Below are 26,494 nucleotides of genomic sequence, written 5' to 3'. Positions count from 1 at the left end.
GTTTGAATTTATTTATTTATTTAAACTTATATACTGATACAAAAACTTGTGAGCATTGAAAATGTTAAAAGAGTTTATAAAAACAAATTATGAACCCTATGATACAGAATACATCATCACATAATTTAGTTTGAAAGATGTTGTCAAATGTGAATCTTAACATACCTGTAATTGGATTTAATCTTGGATAAAATTATTAGTTTGATTTCAACTTTCAACTTCTATTGTACCAAAAAAAACTTTCAACTTCTATGGTACGTTTTGTTTGGAAATCAAATACCTACCTCCTTTATACTCTCAAATTCTATCATATATCTCGAGCCTTTTTTTTTTTTCTTTTCGAAAACCCCTATATTCAACCCACCGCGATCATTAAATAAACTTTTTTATTTTTGACATAGATCAGATCATTATTAAATAAACTTAAATGTACTATATTTTACATCTAAAAGAAAGGGAATACAGGGTTTCTACCAAGTTCTCACAAAAAGCTTTGAATAAGGATATTGACAGAATTGTATACCATAGTGATAAGCCTTTACTTCCTTTCATCAACAACTAGAAAAATTCTAGATAAATAGGCTTATACCTGAGCCAACAAAAAGCAAAGTCTATTCACTCTAACATACTCTAAGATTGCCTTTCGATTCCTTGATCTGCAACTGACACACCATTGGGTGTCAAACCCCTAATCTTAACATCGTAGTAAACTTCTTCTACTTTCCTTAGGTCATACTTCATGCCTGCCAACAGCAAAAAAGATGTCATCAAAATGGTTGAAAGATGCCAACCAAACAGAGAGCAGTGCATACAATGCAGATTGTGCAATCTAAGATGTTAATGAGAATGCTCGGTTACATATGAATTTGAAGAAAGCAAGTATGCGATGTTAATGATGTTATTTGTCACACCATTTAAAAAAAATGATGTTATTTGTCACGGTTAATAGACATATTTCTCTAAGAACTGATAAATATTTCTCAAAAAATTGAGAATGCAAGGCCAGCAACATTATTTGATGACAGTAACAGTGATAAAAAAAAAGGAGAAAAAATGATGCATTGGACAAGGTACAAGAAGTAACGTACCATCAAACTTCTTACGCAGAAAATCATTTCGTAGATTGAGCATTCGGAATGCAGCATGAAGTTCTGTTAAAAACTTTAAGACCTTCCTTGGACAATCATAGTCCCCAGCTGTTACTTGATTAACCACATACCTTGGCTGCAAATTGCAAAATAGGTGCAACCATTGTGATGTCTTTTCCTTAAAGAAAGAGTTTTACAATATGTAGTGCCCATGCACGTGAAATACATTTGTGTCTCTCTAGCAATGTTTCTCTTGACAAAAAAGTTATAAACATGTTGTTAAACATCTCCTACATTTTCTACAGATTGATATTTAAAAGTTACCAGAAAAATAGTACTTACCAATTCATTAGACATAAAACAAACACCTGCATGACAAAAATGCATCAATATCAGTATATGTTGCATAACTGTAAAGTTTTAATTGACAATGCAATCATTCATGATTAAAAAAAAACTAAAGCTAGTGTGGCCTAAATCAAAGGGTGGAGATATCAATGAGTGAAGATATTAAAAATCAAGAATTCTGAACAAACATACTCTCTAAAAAATATGCAAACCTGCGTCCAAAAAAAAAAAAAAAATGCAAACCTTATCATTTGATTGTCTAGCTCCTTTACCCTGATAGTCCTATGGACTCTAACTGCTACATCCATATCTTGATTATAATCATATTTAACTAAAGACTCTTACTGCTAAATCTTAATTGACTATGCAATCACCCACAATTGACAAAAACTAGAGCCATTGGCCCAAATCAAATGGTGGAGACGTTAATAAGTAAAAAGAGATTAAAAATCAAGATTTCTGAACATATAAATAAGCCAACCACGTCATTTAACTGTCTTGCTCCTTTACCCTAAAAGACCTATGGACTCTTACTAATGCATTCCATTCAAACAAACAAAAAACAACTAATGCAAATACATACTTAGACCACTCACCAACTAGGTAGTCTTCAACATCTAGATTGAACTCCGGACCGTTCACTGCAAAATAAATAACAATATATTCATAAGGAACGTATAAATCTCATAATTCTGGGAATAAGCATGGAGTAGAAGTCAGAAGAAAAGAAAAGAAAAAAATCAGAGTTAAAATTTAACTGCGACTTATTCATAGTCAAGAAACATGAATGGGTACTGAGCATATAGAGTATAAATTAAGTGTTGTTAACTTAAAGTTTATTGGAATGATAAGCTCAAGAGTCTATTGTCCCTAATCTCCGTTCCTTTTAGATTGAGAAAAAGTATCAAAAAAGCTTGGAAAGTTTTAAACCATAATTCTCCCATAACTCTAAATGTGGTCAGACACTCAGACTCTTTAATATAAGCAACGAACTCATAATTATATCCGCTGACATAATTTCAAATCAATTATTGCATTTGGATCTTCTAACATGTAATAAGCATTTTTCTATCAATAAGTATGAAGTCGATAACCACTGATGCAAAAATCAATAGTTAATATTTCTAAGCTAACGAGTACCTAAATAATTAATCCATATACAAAGCCACTCCCTTGATCATACTACTCTAGACTGATGTAAAGTACACCATACACTTCACATTTGTAAGATCTAAATGTTAGACCAGTTGCAACTTTGAATTTATTAGCAAATTCTGCAAGACATTCTTTATGCTTTAAAGGAAAAATGTTAGTTAACGTATAAAACAAAAGCCATCCGTGCATACAGTGTTCTTCATAACAACATGTGAAATCTGTACAGCTAATATTGGCTTCCATGTTTGGCCCTTTGGTTTTCCCTTTTCCCTTGTAGGAAGGTTTTATATTACTGTTTTACATGCTAGGTGCTTCAACACTTTGTTTAAAGATAAACCTCTGTCATCATGGCATGCATTATGAAATACCAATCAACAAGTGAATAAGTAACACAGGAGAGTATTAAGAGTTATTAAGACATACACCCAAGTTTTTCCTCGGCTTCTTTGTGTTCGAGTAATTTTCCAGTTTCAAGCCAGTTCATAAAAGTAAGCACAGAAACAACAGTCTGTGTCTCACTCCTCCAATCACCGTGATACCTACATTATGTGGAACCAAAGTTAGGTCACATTACAGGACCACAAAAACAAAAGATAGAAAATCGGAAACCTTAATCACCTATAGTATTGACCAGGACATCCACCAAGAATATCAGCAAGTTGCTTGTATTTCTCTTTTAGCACATCAATCTGAGTCTTGGCCTTCTCCAAAAGTTCTATCCAAATATCAAAAATCACATTAGCAATAAATAATGAGAAAACAAACCCTTAAAAGAGAAGCTACAAAAAAGGAAGCTACACAAACAAGTGCATCATTACAATACACTGAATCATAAACAAAGAGTAAACCGCCAAATTAGTCTCAAAATTTGTATGGCACTCTCAAATAGGTCCTTGAGATTATGAATATTTCAAAAAGGTCCCCAAGTCTAGTGAACTATCATGTTGGTCATGTAGTTAACCACTTATATCAATTAAGTCCTTATATATTTAGTAACAATTTACTATCAATCTGTACCTATGTTTAACCATTTAGCATCAATTCAGTCACTAGAAGACTTTCAGAACGACTAATACAACTAAAATTTGACAGTCAGTGATCTTTTCGAAATATTCATAATTTCATGGACGTATTTGAGAGAGCGTCCTACAAAATCAGGGACAAATTTGGTAGTTTAACTAAATAGAATAACAGTCACCCTCAAAATCGAAGAAATGCAATTCTACAGAATCTGAAAATGCGGAAAACAAGTTTCAATTTTGATGATTTCTACTTAACATTTAAGCCTTAAAAGAGAAACCCAATTTTAATGCTTTCTACTTAACAATAATAAATAATGAGAAAACAAACACTTTCCAAAAACAGAAGCTACAAGTGCATCATCACAATACATTGAATCATAAATAAAGAGTAAATCGCCAAATTAGTCCCTAACTTTGTAGGACGCTCCCAAATGGTCCTTGAGATTGTGAATATTTCAAAAAGGTCCCCGACTCTAGTGAACTGTCAAGTTGGTCATGTATTTAACCACTTATTATCAATTAAGTCCTTATATTTTAACAATTTATTATCAATTTGGTACCTAGCTTAACCGGTTACTATTGATTTAGTCACTAGAAGACTTTCGCAATAACAACTAATATGACTAAAATTTGACAGCCTCTGTGATCATTTTGAAATATTCATAATTTCATGGACGTATTTGAGAGTGTGTCCAACAAAATCAGGGACAAATTTGGTAGTTTATTCCATAAACAAAATAGAATAACACTACACAATTGAGTCACCCACAAAATCGAAGAAATGCAATTCTACCAAATCCGAAAATGCGGAAAACAAGTTTCAATTTTGATGCTTTCTACTTAACATTTAAGCCTTAAAAGAAAAACCAACCTAGAATCTTCCCAAAAAAGGGTAAAAATAAAACAAAATGAAGACATTAGGGTTTTACTTTTAGTACCTGGAGTAGGACGAGAATGATGAACAAGAAGAATGCTAGCATACATTAACCTTGTGGTGGACTCAATTTCCGAAACAACAGTTCGAATTCGATCGCGCAAGGTTCCAGATTCTTCGAGATGAGTTCTGAATTCACCGAATTGCTTCTCGAGAGAGGGAGCAGGAAGTGAAGAGAAGTCGCTGGACGCCATTGATGAAGAGAAGAAGGAAATGGGAGATTGGGAACGAAACGTTTGGAGTGTGAGGAAGATGAAGGGTTTAGGGTTTATGGTTATTAAAGAACGTGACACACGAAACGCTGGTTTCATATATTGCATTTTCTTTTAACAGAGTGTTATGTTAGTTGGATTCATAAATGCTGCGTTGGATTTGTGCTCCCACCATTTATCGGCGTTTAGTTGAATTTTTTCACTTTAACATTAAAGCATCGGTTAGAAATAACATTACGTCAATATTCGCAGGAATCATCGTAGTGTTTTGTTTTAATTAAACAGTCGGATTCCCCTTGTCATTGAGGGAGACAATGACTTTGATTGATGTGAATTAAATGAAAACAAATGAGCTGAACTTTGAGTGCTGATATTTAAAATGTCACATTTGTTTATTTAGGCCTTTGTAAAAGTGTAGAAAAAGGAAAGTTGTCCAATTTCAAAACCAGAACATCCTAAAAGTTTGTGTAAAACTTTAGACAAAACCTACTAGTAGGAAGCAAATGTATAATGTTCTTAGAGAGCTATCATTTACACCAAGTAAAATTTACTTACATGAAAGTTATAAGCAAAAGTACAACAACTTTACATAAAAACCTAAAATGGTAATCACACCTATAAGGCTAATCCTACTTAGTATCACATTCACATTTTATAAACTATGGTTTATACAATGAGATAACATTCGAAATATCGAACTTATATCCTATTAGATCTCTCTGTCTTCTATTGCCAAAGGTCTGCCGACTTTTGGCTTTGGAGACCAAAGACAATTAGAGAGGATCTGAATTGTGAAATATCACAACATCCAAAATCACCTCTTTTGTGACAGTATCAAACCAATGAAGGCTACAATTCGGGCAATTATTCCATTCAAAATGAGTACGAGTAGCGAAATATGCCATTGATTGACATCGTAACCACTACTCATCAATGAACTACATCGAGTTATCAACCATACTCCAGTGTACCTAAGAAAAAAGAATCAGATTGAAAATTTTATATGGAAGACATCAAAACTTCAAACGATTTTCAAACATGACAAATGCATACTAAATAGTACTATTCAGTAAACGTCTAAAGAACATGTACATGTAAAAGACGTGCGCGCGCGCACACGTTCATGCATATGATTTTAGATGTATATGCATGAATGCATTCACTCAGCGACTAAAACCAACCTTTCAGCATTTGCAATGATAAATGCCTCCAATGCCCATTTTGGATAGCACAATTGTACTAGGATTTTCATAAATGCAGTATCTCTATTCTGTTTGGCAATGAGAGTCATAACAACAGGAAGAAGCACTGACCACTACAAAGCAAAAACAATTGCAGCTATTAATAGCAATAGATTGGGAAAAAAAAATGATGAAATAAGTTCAATGATAAGATAATTACCAGCTGAGCAGGACTAGGCTGGAAGAAGACAGCTAATGCATAAGCCATGCCGGTGACACAGTATACCAAACAAACCAAAATTATATAATTACTTTCAAAGCTAGACCTTGGATTACTTAAATAATAGAACATGGATAGATAAACTACAGGTTTGGTGATTGTGCTGAAAAGATCAATTGTATCTTTTGAGAGAAAATGTGCTAAACTGCTTATCCCAGCTGCACTTTCCCTCCAGTATTGTAACTTGTCCGTAGTAAATGACCTAAGAGCTGCAATCTTGCAAAGTAGAGCTGCACGTATATGCAACGTATTTCAGGGAATAGACTAATTCAATGCTTTAATTATCTAATGATACATAAAATAAGGCCTTGTTTGGATAAACAACTTAATTAAGCATATAAGTGTTTATGTATAATCAGTTATTTCTATAATAAAAGATAAAATAAAGTTGTTTTCATATAAGCTATAAGTGAGGTTTCATGTCTAGAATCAGTATACTGATATTCAAATGAAATAGCGAGGTTTGAAACTTACAAACTGAAATGATTGTATATGTATAGCCAAGGGAACCAAATGTTTCATCATTTACTTTGGTAAGTGTTCCTAAGATAGCGCCGGCGACCAATAAAAGGAGATAGTCGACTGCTTGTAAGTTTGCTTCTCTAAGCTGCTGTTTGCCAACCCTGAAACAAATAAATCAATTTAATCGGCACATGAAACTAAGATCCTCTTACTTAATATAATTATAAGATATTTCCATATATATTCTAATAATGAATTATCAATTTATCTATACTGACAGTATCTATAGGATTTTTACCGGCCAAGGAAGTATCTATATTGTCGAGCTACATTAGGAGTCTTTCGCTCAGATAAGTCCTTTGTTCTTAAGAAAATTGCTTCTATATGATCTTTTTGGGTCCTAATATTGCTCTTAAAATCCTCCCAAAGCTCTACAAAAAAGGATAGATCAGAAGTTTCCTCAGTACCCTTTGAGGTATGAGTTGCATTTGTGGCATCAGATGATGGAGCAGCAATTTGATCGGCCAAATGAAGCATATCAGGTGGTACTGGATATCCATTATGAAGCATCCATCTAACAGGAAGTGTTTCAACAGTTACACCTGATGTTGGTTTCTCTAAACCTTCGAGAATATCAATGAAATGGTCAGGAGGATTTACGCGATCCGGTACTGGGATTCCAATTCCAGCAAAGTATTCTTCTACTTCTTTCACTGGACCATGATATGCTGTAAGACCACCTTTTGCTAGAAATACTATATCATCAAACATTCTAAACAAAGTATAACTGCAATGCAACAGAACAAAATCAAAATAAAATAGACGAAGATATAGTATAATATAGCTTATAATGTTTCATTAGTACTTTTAAGAGTCCTACGTTGGATGAGAGATGACCTGAAGATATGTTTATAAATGAGGTCAATCTTCACCTTTCAAGTCAGTTTTGTACGGTTGAGTTAGACCCAACCTAAGTTTTAAAATCGATGAAGGTGGAGGAAAAAGCATATTACCTTGGTTGGTGAAGTACCATGCAGATGTTTACACCTTCAAGAGCTTCACGACGAAGTGCTTTAAGAAGTAAACTAGAAGATGCACTGTCTAAACCAGTTGTAGGCTCATCTAAGATTAATAATGAAGGTTCCATCACCATTTCTAGTCCTACATTTACACGTTTTTTTTGCCCTCCGGATATGCCTCTCTTCTCTACTGTTCCAACTAGAGAATCCCTTACTGGCTGTAGTCCTAAGGACTCAATCACTCTTTCAACAATTAGAACCTTATCTGGTTTTGGCATGTCTGCAGGGAGCCTACAGTGTTCAGAAGTAGAAGTTTGAATGTGGTAAACAATTAGATGAGAGTAGAAACTAAAAATAACATATGAGAATACAATGAACACATCATATATGATTGCTAATTGCTAAATTTTAAATGGAATTTCCTATAACATATTAAGCTGCAAATTGATATTAAATGGAATTAAACACAAGTCATATGCAAAGAGTAGTTTCTGCAAGGAAAATCAGATACCTGCATCTTGCGCTGAAACGAAGATTTTCCTCCACTGTCAAGTTACCATGCACAATATCATCTTGTGGCACAAAACCGGTAATTTTCTTATAAGAGTGAATGGATTCATTTTTTCCATTAATTAGAATTGAGCCTGAGATATTGCATCCTCTTGCTTTTCCTGCCAAAGCTGAAAGAAATGTGGTTTTTCCGGCTCCTGAGGGTCCCATAACAGCCGAAACTCGACCAGGCATGATTTTACCACTCACACACCTTAGTACATGTTTGTTTTTCCCCTTCAAAGTGAGGGTTAGATTATTGAAAGCAACTTCAATAGGAGGTCTTGTGTTTACTTCCCCACCTTCAGCAGCCATTGAAATTACTCCTGAGAATGTCATGTTCTTGTTTTGTTCTTGCTGAGCTTTCTCCTTCTCAATCTGACCATAAGCATACCTTAAAATTTGGCTATGAGTGTGTAAATTTTTTCCCTTTGGCATTTGCTTTTTAATGTTCTTGTCGCCAATCTGAAAATCAAATCCTTGTTGTTCATCATCCTCAATGGAATGCATCATTTTAGAAAGATTGCTAGGCTCCTTATTTTTGGGTTTCGATGGTTCTTCGGGTTTGCTTGATGAATCCGGAAGCGTTGGAGGAAATAAGTCTCCTTGCTTATTGGATTTCTTGCGCGAAAAGGTTCGAGACAACTGCTTTTGCAATCCCGTTGAACTTTTCTTAGCCAAGTCTTTAGCTATTCTCCATCTTTCGCGAGCTTGTACGTGTTCTCTTACATGTTTTGCTGCAGCTTCTCTTGATTTAGCCTTCCTTCTTTCTCTTGTAGCTAGCACTTGATCAGAAAAGTTATAAATGAAGATCAGAAGAGTACTCATAGCAACCTACAAGGGAAAAATAATACCAAATATGATGAAGGAATGCTATGAAACTTTCTTGCAATGTTGTTTGAAAAATTAAGCAAAATATGAATAAAGAGAGACTCAATTCATCGAGTGCCAGATCGGAATCTACTTACAATCATCAGCGCAGCATAAGCACGCATGTTTTGGGTTGACGTGTTTGGATTACAGCTACTCAACCTGGAGCATCCTTCACAGATGAACAATATAAAGTCATACAAATGATAGTTTGTGATTTGTTGACAGTACAAAATATTTTACACTGACAGTGCATCAAAATTATTCTCAAATTTATTTTGCAAGAAACAATTAAAACTTACTGTTTTGATGCGTTGAACCCGTCCTGCAGTAATATCTGAAACCGGAGAACATGATATCAATTAGTACCAAAAATTACAAAGACAATTAAGGTAAGAGCAAGACGAGGCATGGAGCAAGTCATACCCTTTATCGCAAGAAACTCTGCGTATAGGGGATGGACAATACGATCCTGGAGAACAAAAGATATCACTATTGTTGACAACACCAGACCAAACATCAGCACTACCACAAGTATGATCTGTTTCTCCTGTAGGAATTTGGTAACTATATCTGCAAATATTTAAATTTCGATACATCTAAGTAGTTATTAATGCATGACTAAGCATAAACAAAATAATTCAGAAAATCAGAACTTACGGTTCACATACTCCGGTGGTTTGATTCAGTGTTGCAAGTGGACAATAAGAACCGAGTGGACATGCTACATTAAAAGAAGAAAAATAAGAAAAGTTAAAAACATTATACTAAGATAAAATACTAAGATGCATGAGCATGAGATATATACTTACTTATCATGCAAGTTAATCCCTGAGGACAGAAAAACCCTTCACAACAAGGTTGACAATCTTTAATTCTTGAAGGAACGTCTTTTATATCCTTTGTGATGTCAATTTTGTCATCAGCACTACAACTCCAACCAGGTTCACAACCAGAAACCCATGAAGTCAAGTTGCAATTTTGGTTAGGTTGTACGTAACTACTTGCAGACGAGCCTCCTTCTAGGAAAAAACTCTGAAAGTAGTACCTTATTTCAGCAGTTGTACACATTCTACCTCTAAAATCACCTATCAATTAAATCAAAATGTATTTAGGAATTAGTATACTTTGTTTTAAGAAAATAAAAATCACCACAATCTACTAGGAAATTCTTCAAATTCATGAAGTCATATTATAATCTTAGGTTTGTTTCAACATATTTTTAGGCCTAAAGTGAACTTTGAGGTGAAGTTGTTCTATTAGATACGGTTCAAGGTAATCTCGTAAACTGGACCGTAGTATATAAACACAAGTTGTATTTTGTAAACATTAAGCTTGAAGAATAGAAAGATGTTGAGTCTGAAGCCGCTCTACAGTCAAAGATGTAGACACAGTTGGCCAAACTCAGTGATATCAAATTAACTTATGTGTAAGATCAAAGATGAGGCCTCAAGAAGAATAATGGTATATAAATGAAACTAAAAAGGATGGCTCAATGTATTATATTATAGGCTAAAAGCATCCAAAGTTCCTTTAAGTTTTATGTTTGTAGCAGTTAGGTCCTTCAATTAATCTCCTCTAACATATGTGCCTTTTTCATCAAAATATTCACCATAGTGGAAGTCAATGTTAACGGCCACAATGCAAATAAGGTAACTAAAGGGTAACGGTGCAACACATTTTTGTAATGGAGGATAACTGGAAGGGTAACGGTGCAACAAGTTAGAAACTTAAAGGACCTATTTATTACCTATAAAAAACTTAAAGGACTTAACTGTTACCTAAAAAACTTAAAAGACCCGACTATTATAAATGTGAAACTTAAAGGACCCTGAATACATTTTGCCTATATTATATATACCTTTTTGCTTAACACAAGCCTCCACAAAATCCAACTTTCCATTAAAATTAAAGGCTTCCTCCCAGTCTTTATTCCTGAAAATGGTCAATCAATTAATCAACAACCAAGAGTCTAATTAGAAAAATGTGATAAATTAATTAATTAAATTATGAATATACAATACATACACATCCTTTATGCAGAAACCTAAATCTTCCTTGATATCTTTTGTTAAAGTGGTAGTAAGACCTTGAAGCTCTTTGTAGATTTCTTGTGTATAAAATGTGGGTGCTAAAGAATCACCTTTATCTGCACATTGAACATGTGATAATAGTAGCAAACTTGTGAAGGTAAAAATGGACAAGAATAAATTGTGAGAGACCAACAAGGCCTTCATTTTCATTCCATTCATTTGCTTGATCATGAAGTAATCCATAATGTGCCATGAATTGTTAACATGGTGAGGAAGAAATTAGAAAGAAGGAGTCATAGGAATGCAGGGTGGATGAAGAAATTGGAGTGAAATTTTGTTGATTGGTGTCTTTTGGTCAAAGTGGAAAATGGTTTGAAGAAATGGTGGAGAGAAATGGAAGGCTTGATTGAAGGATGTGCATGCATTGGAGCGTTACTGCTTCAAATCATCTCTAAATCATTTTCATTTTATTATAATCCTTAAAAATATTGGAACAACTCAATCCCTACATAATAGTGTAAAATAATTTATATCATTATCCAACAAAGATTCATAGATTTGTAACTACGGCAACGCAATTACAGTCTCAACCGTCTAATGTGATTGAATGGCCGTGATTGTTTTAATACATATATAATCTACACCGTCTGATCATGAATCAACTGTCGGAATTAATTACTTGTGTAACTTCTTCATATTGCTATAGCAGCAAATCTACATCAATCATATTGCCATGTAGTTCCGGCCTAATACCATGTGTCAAGAGATTTGGATTGCATGCAGTCATATAATTATATAATTATGATAGATTAGACTGGTCAAAATTAGGCGGTCCAAATTTTAAAGCAATTGTGTAGTCCGATTAAATCTTCTTTTAATCTGGAACGTTCGATCATAATCGGACGGTCAAATCTGTCCTAACTGCATGATTGCCGAATCCGTGTCGAGTTTGCGGTGTAGCATGCAGAACCGTGATTGGTCAAATTTCATTTCTCCACAAAAACACGGTTAACTGGACTACGTGCAAGAAGCTGAGGGATTGGGTTAGCTGTCCTGTCGGTGTATCTAATAATAAGGGATGGTTTCTTATTTATTTCCCTGTTACTGTCATGTTTGTTTGTTTGTTTGGTTGGTTACTTTTCAATCTTTCCTCATTCATGTTGTGTTTTGAGTCAAGTAGAAAAAAGTAAGCTAATCTTCACTTCAATACCCTTTCCACATTCAAAATAAGGGATTGGGATTCTGTGAAAAAAAAAGTAGAATTGAGGACCAATAATTAAGATTTTAAATTTAAATTTTATATTTATAAATAATTAAAATTTGACTTTTAAACTCTAGATGTATTAGGGTAGGGATGTCAATTTCATCTGTAAATGGGGATCTCCAAGGAGATTGTCCCGTTTGGGGACCTGAAGATGGAGAATTTTTTTTTCGTCGAGACGAGGATGGAGAAGAAAGTCCCCCCCGAGACAAGTTTGATGATGGGGACAGAATTTTATCCTCCGCCCTGTGGAGATTCTGTCCCTGTTAGGTCATGTTAAAATATGAATGAATACTCGCTATGAACTTAGGTCAGTTATTAGAGACATTGTATTTTATGTGCAGTGTCCGGAGTTCAAATACCGGACAACCCTACTTACTCATTTTAAGGGTGAAATTTTTAGTCATTAATCTATTTGACCAAAAAAATAATTTCTTTTTAGTCGAATTTTAAGTAGTTTAATGGTAGAAATTTAATTTTGAAATTAAAATATGGATAATTTCAATTTTGAATACAAAATCATAGTTTGTTTTTTATAGGTCAAATGTATTTCCGAGTCTTTTAAGAGTTTAAGTTTTATATTTATAACAGTTAGATCTTTAAATTTTTAAGTAACAAGTATGTCTTTAAGTTTCATTTAATAGGTAACAAATCGGTTATTTAAACTTCTAACTTATTGCATTGTTACCTTTATTTCGATTATCTTCTATTCCAGTTGAGCCTCAAATTCATAGACTTAAATTTTCGACTTAAATTAACTGTCGCATCAATATTTTTGTAAACTAAAATAATTTACGACAAGTTAGAAATTTATAAAACTTTTATTTTATTTTTTTTGAGAAAAGAATTTTATAAAACTTATTTTCTTCGAACACAAATATAAGTACACTTTTTAGATTTATTGAATAATGATTATATCTCTTAAAGTGAGGGAGTATTTATGATGCGCATCAACAACATTTGTGTTGACATTAACCTTAACACATGTCATGTCTTCCGTATTTAACGGGTGAACTGAAATCCAAAACACTCTTTTTCAGTTTTCATTTCACATAGCAACAAATTGCATTCATTTACTTGGTCCTCAAATTCACTGTACGATACAACTCTGTTTTGTAAATTAAGGTGACCGACCAGGTCTTGTTCAGCTTCACCTCTCTTTTCTTCATTCATTCATATTCTCCAATTTTTGGATTGGATGATGAGATAGATTCAAAGGAGGTGGATGATCCTCAACTACACCATATAGGTCAGTTTCAACCTCTTAAATCTCTCCTTTTTATTTTTTCTTTCTGTTTAATCAAATTAAGGGGGTGCAAGAATTTATGATTCTATTAGTATTTTTATTTTCTTTAGTGCGGATGCTAAATTTGGAAAACTTTCTATTCTTATTCTTTTTTGCAAAAACATATTGTCTATGGTCAATTTTGCTTTTTAAATCAAATTCCTAGGTTAGAAGATTCATTCTTTGAAATCTAAATGATGGATTGTCACTTTTTAAGCTTTTGATGTGATACAAAAAATTTGTTTGTTGAAGACATTTAGTTAAGGTTTAAATATGATTTTAGTATTGTAAGTTTTACATTAACCAAGTGGTTAATGAACTCTCCTCCCTAGGACGAATTGTTCGGGAGAACATGAGTTCGACTCTTGGTGGGAATAATTCTTAGCCGGACTTTACTTACCTCGCGACCCCCTTCCCTGGGAAACTACATAATAATAATATTTAGTATTTTAATTAATTATGATTGTCTAACCAATATAGTGCGACACAAGTGGCAGATATTTAAATCTCCTAGTCATTTGGTCTAAGGTTCCCCTCCTGACTAGTTTGTATGAAAAAACATTTGTTGGGAAGGTTCAACCCCTTAAGTGGATACAGTTACCTTGAGGGATTAGTCTTCGTAGTTGCGTGCGTATGATACCTTGATTTACCTAAAAAAAATCATGGTTGTCTGAATTTTGAATTGTCGACAGGGGAAATTGTGCTTCTTCGGCTGCTTTTGATTCTGATTCAGAAGCCGTTTGATGATACAGTTATTTGATGCAAGTAGGTGTGTTGAATTTAATTTGACAACTTTAAGTCGTCTTATACCATGTTTTTCTCAAGCTTATCCCCCCTATGAAAATGCAGTCTTGTCTGGTATTATGAAGTGTTTTCCATTCCACTCTGGAGATAATAAAAAAGATGAACCGAAGGGCTTGCAATCCGCGTCGGGCCGTTCAGAAAGTTCCACATATGTTGATGCCGAAGGTAAAAGGTATAGTTCTGAATTGAATTCTCAGGATGTCTCGGATAGTGGCAGCGTGGATTCCCTCAGGAGGAACGCGCCTCCCAATATGTCCCAAAGACCTAGCAACCTTAGAGTGTTTACTGTATCTGAACTGAAATCAGCCACAAAGAATTTCAGTCGGTCTGTTATGCTTGGAGAGGGCGGGTTCGGTTGTGTCTATCAGGGTGTAATTAGAAGTGTAGACGACCCATCTAGAAGAATTGAGGTTGCAGTTAAACAACTTAGTAAAAGAGGAGTGCAGGTAAGGTTTTTCCTTATGTTATTTTTCTCTTCGTAGTTACATAAATCAGTTGCTCCTTCAATATCAGAAGGTATTTCATGTTTGTCTTAGTATAGGTGTTGTCATCCACTAGTGTTAGTGTACATTGTTGCCATTTGGACTTGTCCGTTTGTCGGGTTGCAATGAGGAAGTTGTAGGGTGCGGGTGGTGAACCTCCCCGCAGGGTTCAAAGATAAACTTGTAAACTGGATCGTTGTATTTATACAAAGTTTTGTACTATGTAACCATAATTTTCATTGCATAATAGAAAAGTACAACAATCACACTGCTGTCGGCGGTGTAGGCACGATTGGTCAAACTCCATGATCCACCATTGTGTTCATGTGTGTTTGTCTTATTACTTTAGAACTGGATTTGGTATTCTAACATTTCCCGATCCAAGATTTTATGGATTTAAAAATTAAAAGTTTCATGTTTTTTACGTGTCAATTGAGAACCTTTGATTGCAATACAAGATAGGAATTATGTGTTAATCTGGTCACTTTACTTTTGATTTTTAGGGGCACAGGGAATGGGTGACAGAAGTGAATGTTCTAGGCATTGTTGAGCATCCCAATCTTGTGAAACTAGTGGGCTACTGTGCCGATGATGACGAAAGAGGTATCCAGCGGCTTCTGATATATGAATACATGCCTAACAGAAGTGTGGAACACCATTTATCTCACCGAGCAACAACTCCTCTCCCATGGAGTAGGAGAATAAAAATAGCACAAGACGCTGCTCGTGGATTAACATACCTGCACGAGGAAATGGATTTTCAGGTAGATATAGCATAAATTTTTATATTCAATTCAATTAAGCCTTGTCTAGAAACTTGTTTTCTGCACATTTAGATATTCCATCTAAAAAGATAGTCGGGTACTTTGAACCTATTTTATTTACTATTCAGATCAGTACGGTTGATTTATGTCATGCTAACTTTGTGCACGTTGTTTAGATAATTTTCAGAGATTTCAAATCTTCAAACATCCTTCTGGATGATCAGTGGAATGCAAAGCTATCAGACTTTGGGTTAGCAAGACTTGGACCATCGGATGGACTAACCCATGTCTCAACAGCGGTATTGATTTTTTTTATTAATTTACAACTTTGTCAATAGGTATATTGAGATATTGTTAACATATGCAGAGATGTAATTTCTTTTTATCTTGGTGTCTTTTCATAACCATCTATGATAGTAGTTTATATATTGTAAGCCGGGTTCATTTTTTCCCACGACACAGTTATTTCAACACGGGCACATAGATGTTAAAAAACCACCCCCTTTTTTGGCATATTGTCTAAACGAGGACTGATAGAAACACACTATCTCTCGTTAGTTAAATCCAAACAGGTCCTACTAAATCATATGGTTGCCGCATAAATTTTGCAGGACCACTAAGATAGTGTGTCAGAAAAGTGTGTAAGAGAGTTTGTTGCTTGCGTATTTTTTGTCTAAATAGCAGCAACGAACCATTATAAGTGGAATCCAGTGACTCGGATACACTACTTATGTTCAAATGGCTGTTTATGTTCATCAGGTTGTAGGAACAATGGGGTACGCAGCTCCTGAGTATCTTCAAACCGGACGTCTCACATCAAAGAATGATGTGTGGAGCTACGGTGTTTTCCTTTATGAACTCATTACTGGCAGGCGCCCTTTAGATCGAAATCTCCCCAAGGGTGAACAGAAGTTGTTGGAATGGATAAAGCCATACCTATCAGATGCAAAGAAATTTCAACTTATATTGGATCCAAGGCTTGATAAGAAACAAGTAATCAAATCAGCTCAAAGACTTGCTACGATAGCTAACCGATGCTTAGTTAAAAATCCAAAGAGCCGACCAAAGATGAGCGAGGTTTTGCAAATGGTGAATGGAATAGTAGAATCATCATCCAGTGAAAATTCACATATGCCCTCGAAGAATGTGTCGAGAGTAGACGTTTCACACGACACTGAAATAAACACGAAGAAGAAACGGACTATGGATCAGAAGCCTGGAGAAAGTAATTGGTTTGTTAGGATGTGGAGACCAAAGCTTGTAAGAACATGTTAATGAACATACATGTTTCACAATGCCATGATGTTCCATATCCTATAATAGTGTGTATAAATAATATTCAATGTGAAAATTTTCAGGGATGCTGATGAAGTTAGGAGGAATGATTTATGAATTTCATGAGAGAAGATAGAATTCATAATGCTGGAAATTGTCACAGAAGTGAAATGGTTATTAGTTTAGCTATAGTTTAGTTTAAAATTGATACTATTTACTTGTATCTTGTAATTTTAGCAGTTACATTTAAAAGTCCTTAGAATTTTTGCAGAGTTTAGCATCAAATATATGGTGGGACCTACTTACTACTATATATTTTTTGTGTTGATCTTTATGGAATAGAGACAAGCATTTCTTGTGAGAAAGGTAGAGGATGCCAACTTTGACAAAACCATCCCTTCATTAATACTCAACCAATGAATAAAAAGTTAATTTATATAAAAATGCAAATATAGTATGGTGATCAATGTACAAAATAAAACTTTTGCTTATAAAAAAAATGTACAAAATAAAACACAAACACTAGTTATGTGTGATGTAACTATAAGACACTCTGACGCTCAAGTTAATATTTGCATGAAGTGATAGATTTTTAGACTAAGAAAAGATTATCCGATTCATTTTATTTATTTATTTTAAATATTTCCTTCTCAATCATTCTGCATGAAAATGATAGTATATAATAGCCCTCTAGTGTGGAGCAAAGACCATCAATGTGAGGGTGTATTCTGCAGCCTCAATGTTAATGGTTGTCAGAGTAACAACTGAAAAACCTGATTGACAATAAATGTCAAATATTTTGATGTCGGATGTTAAATAAATGCAAACTTTTGTAGCTGTTGAACAAAAGCATGTGGCTCTGTGCCAACGTGCAATTAAGGAGGTTAACGCCTAAATAGGTTGTGCTCGACACCGAGTTAGACTTAGGCCAAGTCCAAAGCAAAAACAAAACTCTTTTTTTTTACAAACATAAATAATATAGAAATACATTTAAACAAGTTCTATGTTCATCCATGAATTAATATTTGTATGAAATTTTATTTTGTTTTCATTAAACCAATATTGATCAAGTTATTGTTTTAATTGTAAGAAAAAAGAGGAATGTAGATTTTTATTTTCAAAAGACAACTAGTGTTATTATTTTATTTTAGACAATCTTTAGTATAATTAAAATTTGCTAGATAGACTTACGTACCTACTAAGTGATGGTAGTACTATAATAGTTGGAAATAGATGTGGTAGACAGTTTTCTACTCTGTTAACTAAATGGAAAGCTGACCATTCAACAAAAGGTAGAAATTTTCACCAAAATGTAACATTACTAGTGTTTTTTCACCCGTGCAATGCACGGTTTTTTTTTAAAAAAAAAAAAAAAAATTTTTTTTTTTTTTTTTTAAAAAAAAAATTTCCATTAAGCAAGATCCTATGCTTAGCGTGTTTTTGATTTTTTCATTCCGTAACCCTAACTGAAGCAAAAGCTCTTCATTTTTTCTTTCTTCATACGATGTCGTTTTCCCCAACATTCGGCGTAAGATTCTCCTATCTTGACCAACAAAACATTATTTTAACTATTTTTCTTATTGATTAAAACTATTTTTCTTGTTTTGTCAAAAAGAATAACTTGTAGACTAATAAAGGGGAGACAGTTCAAGTGAAAAACGTGTATTATTATTTTGGTGCGAGATTCACATATGGGGGGTGAAAAGAATGAGTTGATGTAGACTTGTAAATAGGACACGGTTCAAGTAATATTCTCCTCAAAGGATGACTTTACGAAAAAATTTGAATTGAAAAAACGAAGAAAAAAAAAATTGTATTATGAGAGACAATGTTGATATGTAAATTAATGTGCAATCCTTCGAGAATTTATATAGAAAGGAATTCAATATAAAAATATAACATTAGTCAATAAAAATTTACATATAAATTGGCATGAGTACACTGCACTTTAAAATTACAATTTAAAACAACAACACAAACATGTTTAACAATACAATAATATTTGTCAACAAAAAAAAATACAATAATAAAAATCTAAGAAATTGGATGGTCATCTACAAATTCTTTGAAAAACTTCAGGATAAACAACATTAACGGTACTTGTTTTGGCTAGACCATCATCACCGACTATAAGAATCTTCAAACCTGCTCTAGTTTTAACACGAGAAACAGCAACATATAACTGACCATGAGTAAAAACTGGTCTCGGAAGATATAAACCAACGTGAGACAATGTTTGTCCTTGACTCTTGTTAATTGTCATGGCAAAACAAACACAGAAGGGGAATTGGCGCCGTCTAAAACTTATTGAAACATTGGCATCTGATGGTACCAAACTCATTCGGGAGATATAAACAATATCACCAATATTAGTTCCTGTTACGATTTTAGCACCAATGACAATGTTCCCCATGTAGAAAACAATAAGACGTGTGCCGTTACATAGCCCAGACGAAACATCAATATTCCTTAAAAGCATAATGACAGCTCCAACTTTGATAATGAGTTTATGATTTGGCATTCCAGAACACTTAATTTCATTCAAAAACTCAGTTGTAATCCATCTAAGATCCACACCAACATCATCATCACCTTTTGAGATTGAGTCACAACTGAGATACTCTTTTGCATCACCGGGCATGAGAGCAAGTACATAATCATTTATTTCTTCAACAACATCCAATGTTGGAGCAAGAATAGCCCTATCTTGAAAGAAATCTGGAACATATATATTTTCAAGCAAATTTGGATAAATTGCCTCAACAATATCACCTATTGGGTTCAGAGAACTCTTAACTAAAATATCTTGAGGAATTTCAACAATTGACTCACCATCTTCAGTAATACCTATCTTACCATCTCCAATATCAAGTATCCAGCTGGCAAACTCTCGTAATTGCTCATTTTCAACTGAATTGGATGAAAATTGTAAGCGCATATTTTTTGTTAATCTCAAAACTTTGCATTTGCGCCAAAGGTATGATGAATTAATTGTTGCATGAACAATGTCAGCGCGAGATCCTTTAGGAATAACAGGCAAAATTTGCCTAAAGTCTCCACCAAAAACGACAGTTTTCCCCCCGAATGGCAGAGATTTATTCTTAACATCAACTTCACTCATTATATCCCGAAGAGTTCTTTCAAAAGCTTCAAAAGCCCACTTATTAATCATAGGAGCCTCATCCCAAATAATTAAGCTAGTCATAATCAGCAACTGTGCCTTTTTACTACCTTTATCAATTTGGCAACAAGATTCTTTGGTAAGAACTAAAGGAATTCCAAACTGTGAATGGGCAGTTTTACCACCAGGAAGTAGGATAGAAGCTATACCACTAGATGCAACATTTACAACTATTTTTCCCTCCGAACGAAGTCTGTAAGAAAGAGTTTTCCACAAGAACGTCTTCCCAGTCCCACCGTATCCATCAACAAAAAACATAGATCCAAGTCCATTATCAACAACCTTATAAATATCTTCATATGCAAACAATTGCTCTGAATTTAAGTTACCAACATGTTCATTGTGAAGAATCCTCATATCATCATAGTCATAATTAAATTCATTCTCGAGCAAAATGTTATTGAAAATACCATTATTTTGTTCTTTTAACTTCGGCATGCATTCATAGTCCTCCAGAGATTTTCCATTTGCCCGCAAATAATTGTCAATCTCAATGAGACATGATTCTTTTAAATCCTCGTGGGACATAACAAAATCTGAAGAAAAAAACTATTAAATAAAATATAAATCAAAACAACATAAATAAACTGTTAAGAGATAGAAGTTCACCTGGCAAATTCAACTCACGACGCTTTTGATACAATATTCCATCGGCCAGAATTTCCCATAACTGTTCCCAAACATTAAAAGGGTCACTCATTGAGTTAGACATCAAAAAACAGGAAAACATCTTTCGAATAGAATATCCAGATCCAATATTTGCAACTTCAACAATAGCATTGATAAAATCTTGATCATCTTCCAATAACCTTAAATCAGCACAAGCTTCCCTAAATGAATCATGGACATGACCATTTACAGTACGAAGATCCTCAAAACTGGTGCATCCAACTTGGGCGGTCAACAACAATCTTAAATAAAAAAGCTCACGGGAACCATGTGGAATGTAGGTCAAGCGACCCACCGAACCACCACTTTTCCTCGGTTTCCAGAACCGACCATCAGAATCATAAGTGAATAAGGTTGGAAATTGAGCATATGTTAGGTGACGACCTTGAGGATATTGCCTGTTTGCAGCCATCCAAGCTAAAAACATGGTACCCTTTTCACTATTGGACTTTAGAACCTTCTCTAGATTAGAACTATCATTGAAGACCACTCTCTGGTTACCTTCGGTATGGAAAGTTAATCTAGTGACTGGAGGCCACCTAAAATGAATCTTATAAGCAAAGATCCTCCAAATAGATTCTGATGGAGACAAAAACCGGCAGTCATAGTACTGCTGTATCTCATCAACACATTCATCATCACTTTTATGTAAAGTAGCAGTCACTCTATCAACTCCTTTGTTAATATACTTAAACAAATATTTAATGCAATTTGATTTGTTACAATATTCTATATTAACATGCGCTTGATATTTCATCATGAGTTTCGGATTGTACGGAACAACACTTCGATTATCTAGAATCGCTTCCTTTTTAATCACAGTGTGCCCAGAGTCTCTGCGCCTATAAATAGGATATCCACTTGGATCAAAAGAGGTATGCGACACAAATTTTTTTGGATAAAATTTAGAACAACGATGATGATCTTTCATGCACGGAGATTCGGTAAAACCATTCCCACATGGTCCATGAATCATGAAATTTGTTACAGTTGAATAAAGTTTAGGGAACAACTTTTTATCAGGTAATTCAGCACAAATCACCGAGTCAATTGCAGCCGCTGTAGTCAATTTATCTTGAGGATCTAACCACAATAAAATGTGTGCATGAGGCAATCCTCTCTTTTGAAATTCAATAGTATACATACCTTGTAAAAGTTGATCAATGATGAATATTAAGAAGCAGTTTTAACAATAGAACAATAAAAAGACAAAAAAATACTAAGGCAAAAAATAATAAATAACTTCACAATAAAATAGAGAAGATTACTTACTTGCAACAACCCTACCGAAAAATTGACCCTTTCGAAAATCTGCCATCATTAGATTTAATTTCATTTGAAATACACGACAGGTAATATCAGGTCTGTATACTGAATAGTTACCAGATTTAGCCATGTGGCGTTGTATTTCCGGCCATTTTGGGTTGCAGGTGAAAGTAAGAAATAAATCAGGATAACCGAATTTTTTGCAAATGGCCATAGCATCTTGACAATTATTGAACATGTAGCGCCTCCCACCAGTAAAAGAAGACGGTAGAACAATTCGAGACCCAATGGAAGATGCAACAAAATCACCACGACTAACAGCTTCTTCTATTCCCGCAAGAAAATCAGATCGAATTTCCTCTTGATTAGACCTTACCCAGGATAACCTTTGAGATTCAATCATCGAATAAAGGTCAACTACAAACTGCTGGAATAATCTTCTACTCCTAAGAATAATAGAATCTTCGTTCATTCTCTCTTGAAGACGAAAAGCTATAAACGCACGCATTGGAACACGAATTCTTTTTTTTTTACTTGTTGACGCTGTCAAACGGTTAAGTGGGATTTTCTCTTGGTACTGATCTTCACCAAAAGGAAACAACAACGGGTATTGCAATGGAATATACTTTGCATGAGTTTCATGAATTCTCTTCAAATATCCATTTTTTTTGCGTACGACGATATCTCTTCCATCCTCATCGTCTCCAATATCACCAACAACCAATGCAGCTACTTCATCAAGCCGAGGTACATTATAAACTCGGGGATCTCTTTGTCGATCACGAAATAAACGTAAACTTACAGAGACACTTTGATCAGCATCAAGGTAATCCCTAACCATACGAAAACATTTCACCAACAAATTGTGTTCATCCATAACAGCCAAAATATCTGCCACCAACAATGGATCAAGTGCTTTCTTAGAATCCAGGGAACTACGAAAGAACACAAATCACATGTTATATGTCACCAAAATTAAATTATCTATTTTACAATTTATCAATGAAAACAATAAGATAATTGAAATATATTGAATCGAATAAATAATTACCTGAAATGGGATAATCGATTTGAAACCTCATTTTGAGTATCATATATATATAACTGAGCAAATTTTGGAGATTCACCATGTTTAGGAAGTAAGCTACCAATTCGGTGGTAATTTTGCCCAGCAATAACAAAATGAGGAGGACCATGTCCCTCATTAGATGCAGTATCAACTCTTCCTCCGAGTGAAGTAAAAGAAAACATGTTATTGTAAGATCTTATATTTCCAAAAAAATGAGAACTTTTTGGGTGAAATCCATTGAAAAGAGATCTTATTAGAGGTGGTGGTTCCTCCAAATATGGAATCAAGATTTTGCCCTTTTTACAACAGAAAGAAACTCTAACCGCATTGCTCCCAGGATCCTTTTTAGCTCTCTCGTAATACCAAATCATTGCGCCACAATCCGGACACACAATATCCATATCACCAATATCCATATACTCTGTAATTTGACAATTACATTATAAAAAACTAAAATTACAACCATTAATTAAATGCAAAATATACAATAAGAATCTATTAATTAGTTTGTAATCGTACCTACTACTTCACTTGATCGAAATTTCCTAATGTTTGTAAAATCTGGCTGTAGAGCATTTTCATCCTCGTATGAACAACCAGCACGACCTGTGTAAAAAATTCAATGAAATTACAAAAAATTCCGAGGATAATCACCGGAAGAACAAATTCCATTGCCAATCAGAACTCACTTAACAAACCAAACACGAATAACAATCTTCAGGTGCTATTCGAACCAAATATTGGATGAACAACATACAAACTTCTCTTTACCCTTTGTAGATTTGAATTAATCAAGCATAAAAACCAACTGATCTCCATAAAGGTATAATGTTCTTTTTTTCAGTAAAAACCAGAAGGATTTCGCCCCAAAAATTGAAGATTTTCAACACCAACAAATAAGACCAATCTTATGGTTTTTTTTTTTTTTTTTCAACTGGAAGGTGATAGTTACTTTCAGTTTCACTAAAGGGATGAAATTTCTAGGCTTTTTTTTGTTTTAAGTCTTTAGTGTTGATTTCGATTTGCATTTTTTTTATTACTAATGGGTTGCCTTTTTATTTTTATTTTTTCATATATTTTTAAATGTGTGAGTTGTTTTTTTATTTTTTTATTTTAATTAAAACCAACTTAATTTTAGGTAAATGATCATGAATCAATTGTTAAAAAAAAAAAAAAAAATACTCAATTTTAGGAAGTCCCAGGTGTAAATAGTGAAAATGATTCACAAAAATTGCTTCAAAACTACAATATTTAGGATTTACTGAGGGTTTTTTTTTTAACAAAGAGGACTTGCTAAAACTTACTTTATGAATAATAAAAATAAAAAAATTTCATATATTTTACTCCTCTTACAAATTAACTGAAAATAAAAAATCTATAAAAATATATAAAAGGATATGAGAGTTTGGACAAATTTTTTTTTTGTCACAAATATTATACGAAAATCAAATATCTATAAGAAACCCACAATAACACAAGACATATATCTATCTATTTATCTATCTATCTATCTATATATATATATATATATATATATATATATATATATATATATATATATATTTGGTTGTGCTCTAAGTAATATTAAGTATTATTACATGATGAAGAATAATTGTTAGAAGAATTTGAAATTTGTTGCTCCAACAAAAGCATTCCAGCCCTTGACCAACACACTGGTAAAAATAATATGAAAATTGTTACACAAAAAGAAAAAAACTTCGTACCATATTAAATAACTACTAAGCAAAGTTAAAAAATTATAGAGAATAAACTTACATCCACGTCTAATACTAATTTTTTTAATAACTCGAGTTCCTTGCAGACGTTTAAGTTTCATTTTTTCTATACGAATGCGTCGCATCAACCTGCTTAAATTACAAAGCCCTGTTGAATTAACCATCATTATCTAAATTATGAACAAACTTGTAAAATAATTGTGCAATAGTAAAATGAACTAAAGAGCTTGTATGTTCTCAAATTACAATGAATTGAGACAAACACAATTAAGCATTTATAAGAAAAAAAAGGATAAATGAAACAACATAAAGGACAAATTGGGAATTTAGAGATCCAATAATTGAACCACAAAAAAGACAAAATACATTATTTAACATCAATATAAATAATAATATATAAAATAGCCTAGCTTAAGCTAAATTTAACTATGGCTGAAGAGAATTTAATAAGGATAAAAATGGAATTGTAAGAATAAATTTAATGATTGTTTCTTATAAAAATGGCCAGAATTTTTTTTCCAAATTGTTCCTTATAAAAAGGACTGGAGAGAGTATTATGATATATGTGTATTTTTTGAGAATTACAATTAGGATATTGTCATTTAAAATAATGCTTATAATAAGAGACGGAATAGTAGCTGATTGCTTAGCGTGTGTTTGGTTATGCGGCGGAGAGAATTGATTTTGGCAGAATTGATTTTGTAAAATTGATTATGGCCAAAATTGATTTTAAGGTGAAGTGGTTTGTGTTTGGATATATTCATGAAAAAATGAGTTGAACAAAAAATTTGAGTGTAAAAATCAATTTTAGAATCAAAAGCTACGATTTATAGCTTCGAGTAGAATCAATTCTGGAGGCAGAATAAATTCTACTTTTGAGAAACCAAACAACTGAGAATCAATTATACACGTCCAAAATCAATTATGAATGCTCCAGAATTGAAACCAAACATACACTTAGCATGTGTTTGGTTCTGCGGCGGAGATAATTGATTTTGGCAGAATTGATTCTGTAAAATTGATTCTGGCCAAAATTGATTTTAAGCTGACGTGGTTTATGTTTGGATATATTTATAAAAAAGTGAGTTGAACAAAAAATTTGAGTGTAAAAATCAATTATAGAATCAGAAGCTACAATTTCTGGCTTCAAGTAGAATCAATTTTGGAGGCAGAATCAATTCTACTTTTGAGAAACCAAACAAGTCAGAATCAATTCTACACGTCCAGAATCAATTCTGGATGCTCCAGAATTGAAACCAAACATACACTTAATCAATTGAAACTAATTCAATAATGCATCTTTCCTAGAGCTAGTCTATAGTCTCACTCAATAATGCATATTAGCTGTAGCTATGGCATATAGATAACAGAGGGAATAGTAAGCTAGTGAATGACTAACAAAAACAAAGCGTGACAACTTGATATCAAAGGAAAAAAAAATCAAAATACATTTGAATATATAAATTTTAATAAGGAGCACTTCATCAAATAGTTTACGATAAATCAGTTATGAATAAAATTATGGCGAATACAAATTAAACAAAATCCA

At 33.5% G+C, this 26,494-nt stretch overlaps 3 protein-coding genes and 1 pseudogene across 9 annotated transcripts; 1 reads left to right on the top strand and 3 right to left on the bottom strand.

Annotated features, from left to right (window-relative positions):
* Positions 1 to 372: 372 nt before the first annotated feature.
* On the bottom strand, positions 373 to 4,912 carry LOC123892909 (translin). The gene is made up of 7 exons (XM_045942790.1): positions 4,552 to 4,912; positions 3,210 to 3,306; positions 3,015 to 3,130; positions 2,033 to 2,077; positions 1,431 to 1,456; positions 1,089 to 1,224; positions 373 to 743 (listed from the first exon to the last, which is right to left on the bottom strand). Exons 1-7 carry the CDS (start codon positions 4,865 to 4,867, stop codon positions 631 to 633), a joined length of 849 nt encoding a protein of 282 aa, XP_045798746.1. The 5' UTR covers positions 4,868 to 4,912; the 3' UTR covers positions 373 to 630.
* A 661-nt stretch (positions 4,913 to 5,573) lies between these two features.
* On the bottom strand, positions 5,574 to 11,406 carry LOC123892908 (annotated as a pseudogene).
* A 1,936-nt stretch (positions 11,407 to 13,342) lies between these two features.
* LOC123892907 (serine/threonine-protein kinase PCRK1-like) lies at positions 13,343 to 17,335 on the top strand. 7 transcript variants are annotated; one of them, XM_045942785.1, is made up of 7 exons: positions 13,371 to 13,663; positions 14,392 to 14,464; positions 14,549 to 14,949; positions 15,489 to 15,749; positions 15,926 to 16,048; positions 16,509 to 17,009; positions 17,108 to 17,335. In XM_045942785.1, exons 2-7 carry the CDS (start codon positions 14,443 to 14,445, stop codon positions 17,114 to 17,116), a joined length of 1,317 nt encoding a protein of 438 aa, XP_045798741.1. In that variant the 5' UTR covers positions 13,371 to 13,663; positions 14,392 to 14,442; the 3' UTR covers positions 17,117 to 17,335. The 7 variants fall into 7 exon arrangements, with proteins under 7 accessions (XP_045798740.1, XP_045798743.1, XP_045798741.1 ...); XM_045942788.1 differs by having other exon boundaries at positions 14,392 to 14,468; XM_045942784.1 differs by having other exon boundaries at positions 13,343 to 13,663; positions 16,509 to 17,335.
* Positions 17,336 to 19,074: 1,739 nt separating this feature from the next.
* Positions 19,075 to 25,109, bottom strand: LOC123891657. The gene is made up of 7 exons (XM_045941572.1): positions 24,986 to 25,109; positions 24,808 to 24,882; positions 23,729 to 23,815; positions 23,192 to 23,630; positions 22,147 to 23,075; positions 20,815 to 22,020; positions 19,075 to 20,741 (listed from the first exon to the last, which is right to left on the bottom strand). Exons 1-7 carry the CDS (start codon positions 25,107 to 25,109, stop codon positions 19,075 to 19,077), a joined length of 4,527 nt encoding a protein of 1,508 aa, XP_045797528.1.
* Between the last annotated feature and the right edge of the window lie 1,385 nt (positions 25,110 to 26,494).

Source organism: Trifolium pratense, linkage group LG6 (genome assembly GCF_020283565.1).
Source record: "Trifolium pratense cultivar HEN17-A07 linkage group LG6, ARS_RC_1.1, whole genome shotgun sequence".
NCBI classification, from domain to species: domain Eukaryota; kingdom Viridiplantae; phylum Streptophyta; class Magnoliopsida; order Fabales; family Fabaceae; genus Trifolium; species Trifolium pratense.
The sequence above is the reverse complement of the archived record's forward strand: the minus strand, read 5'-3'. Positions and strand labels throughout refer to the sequence as shown.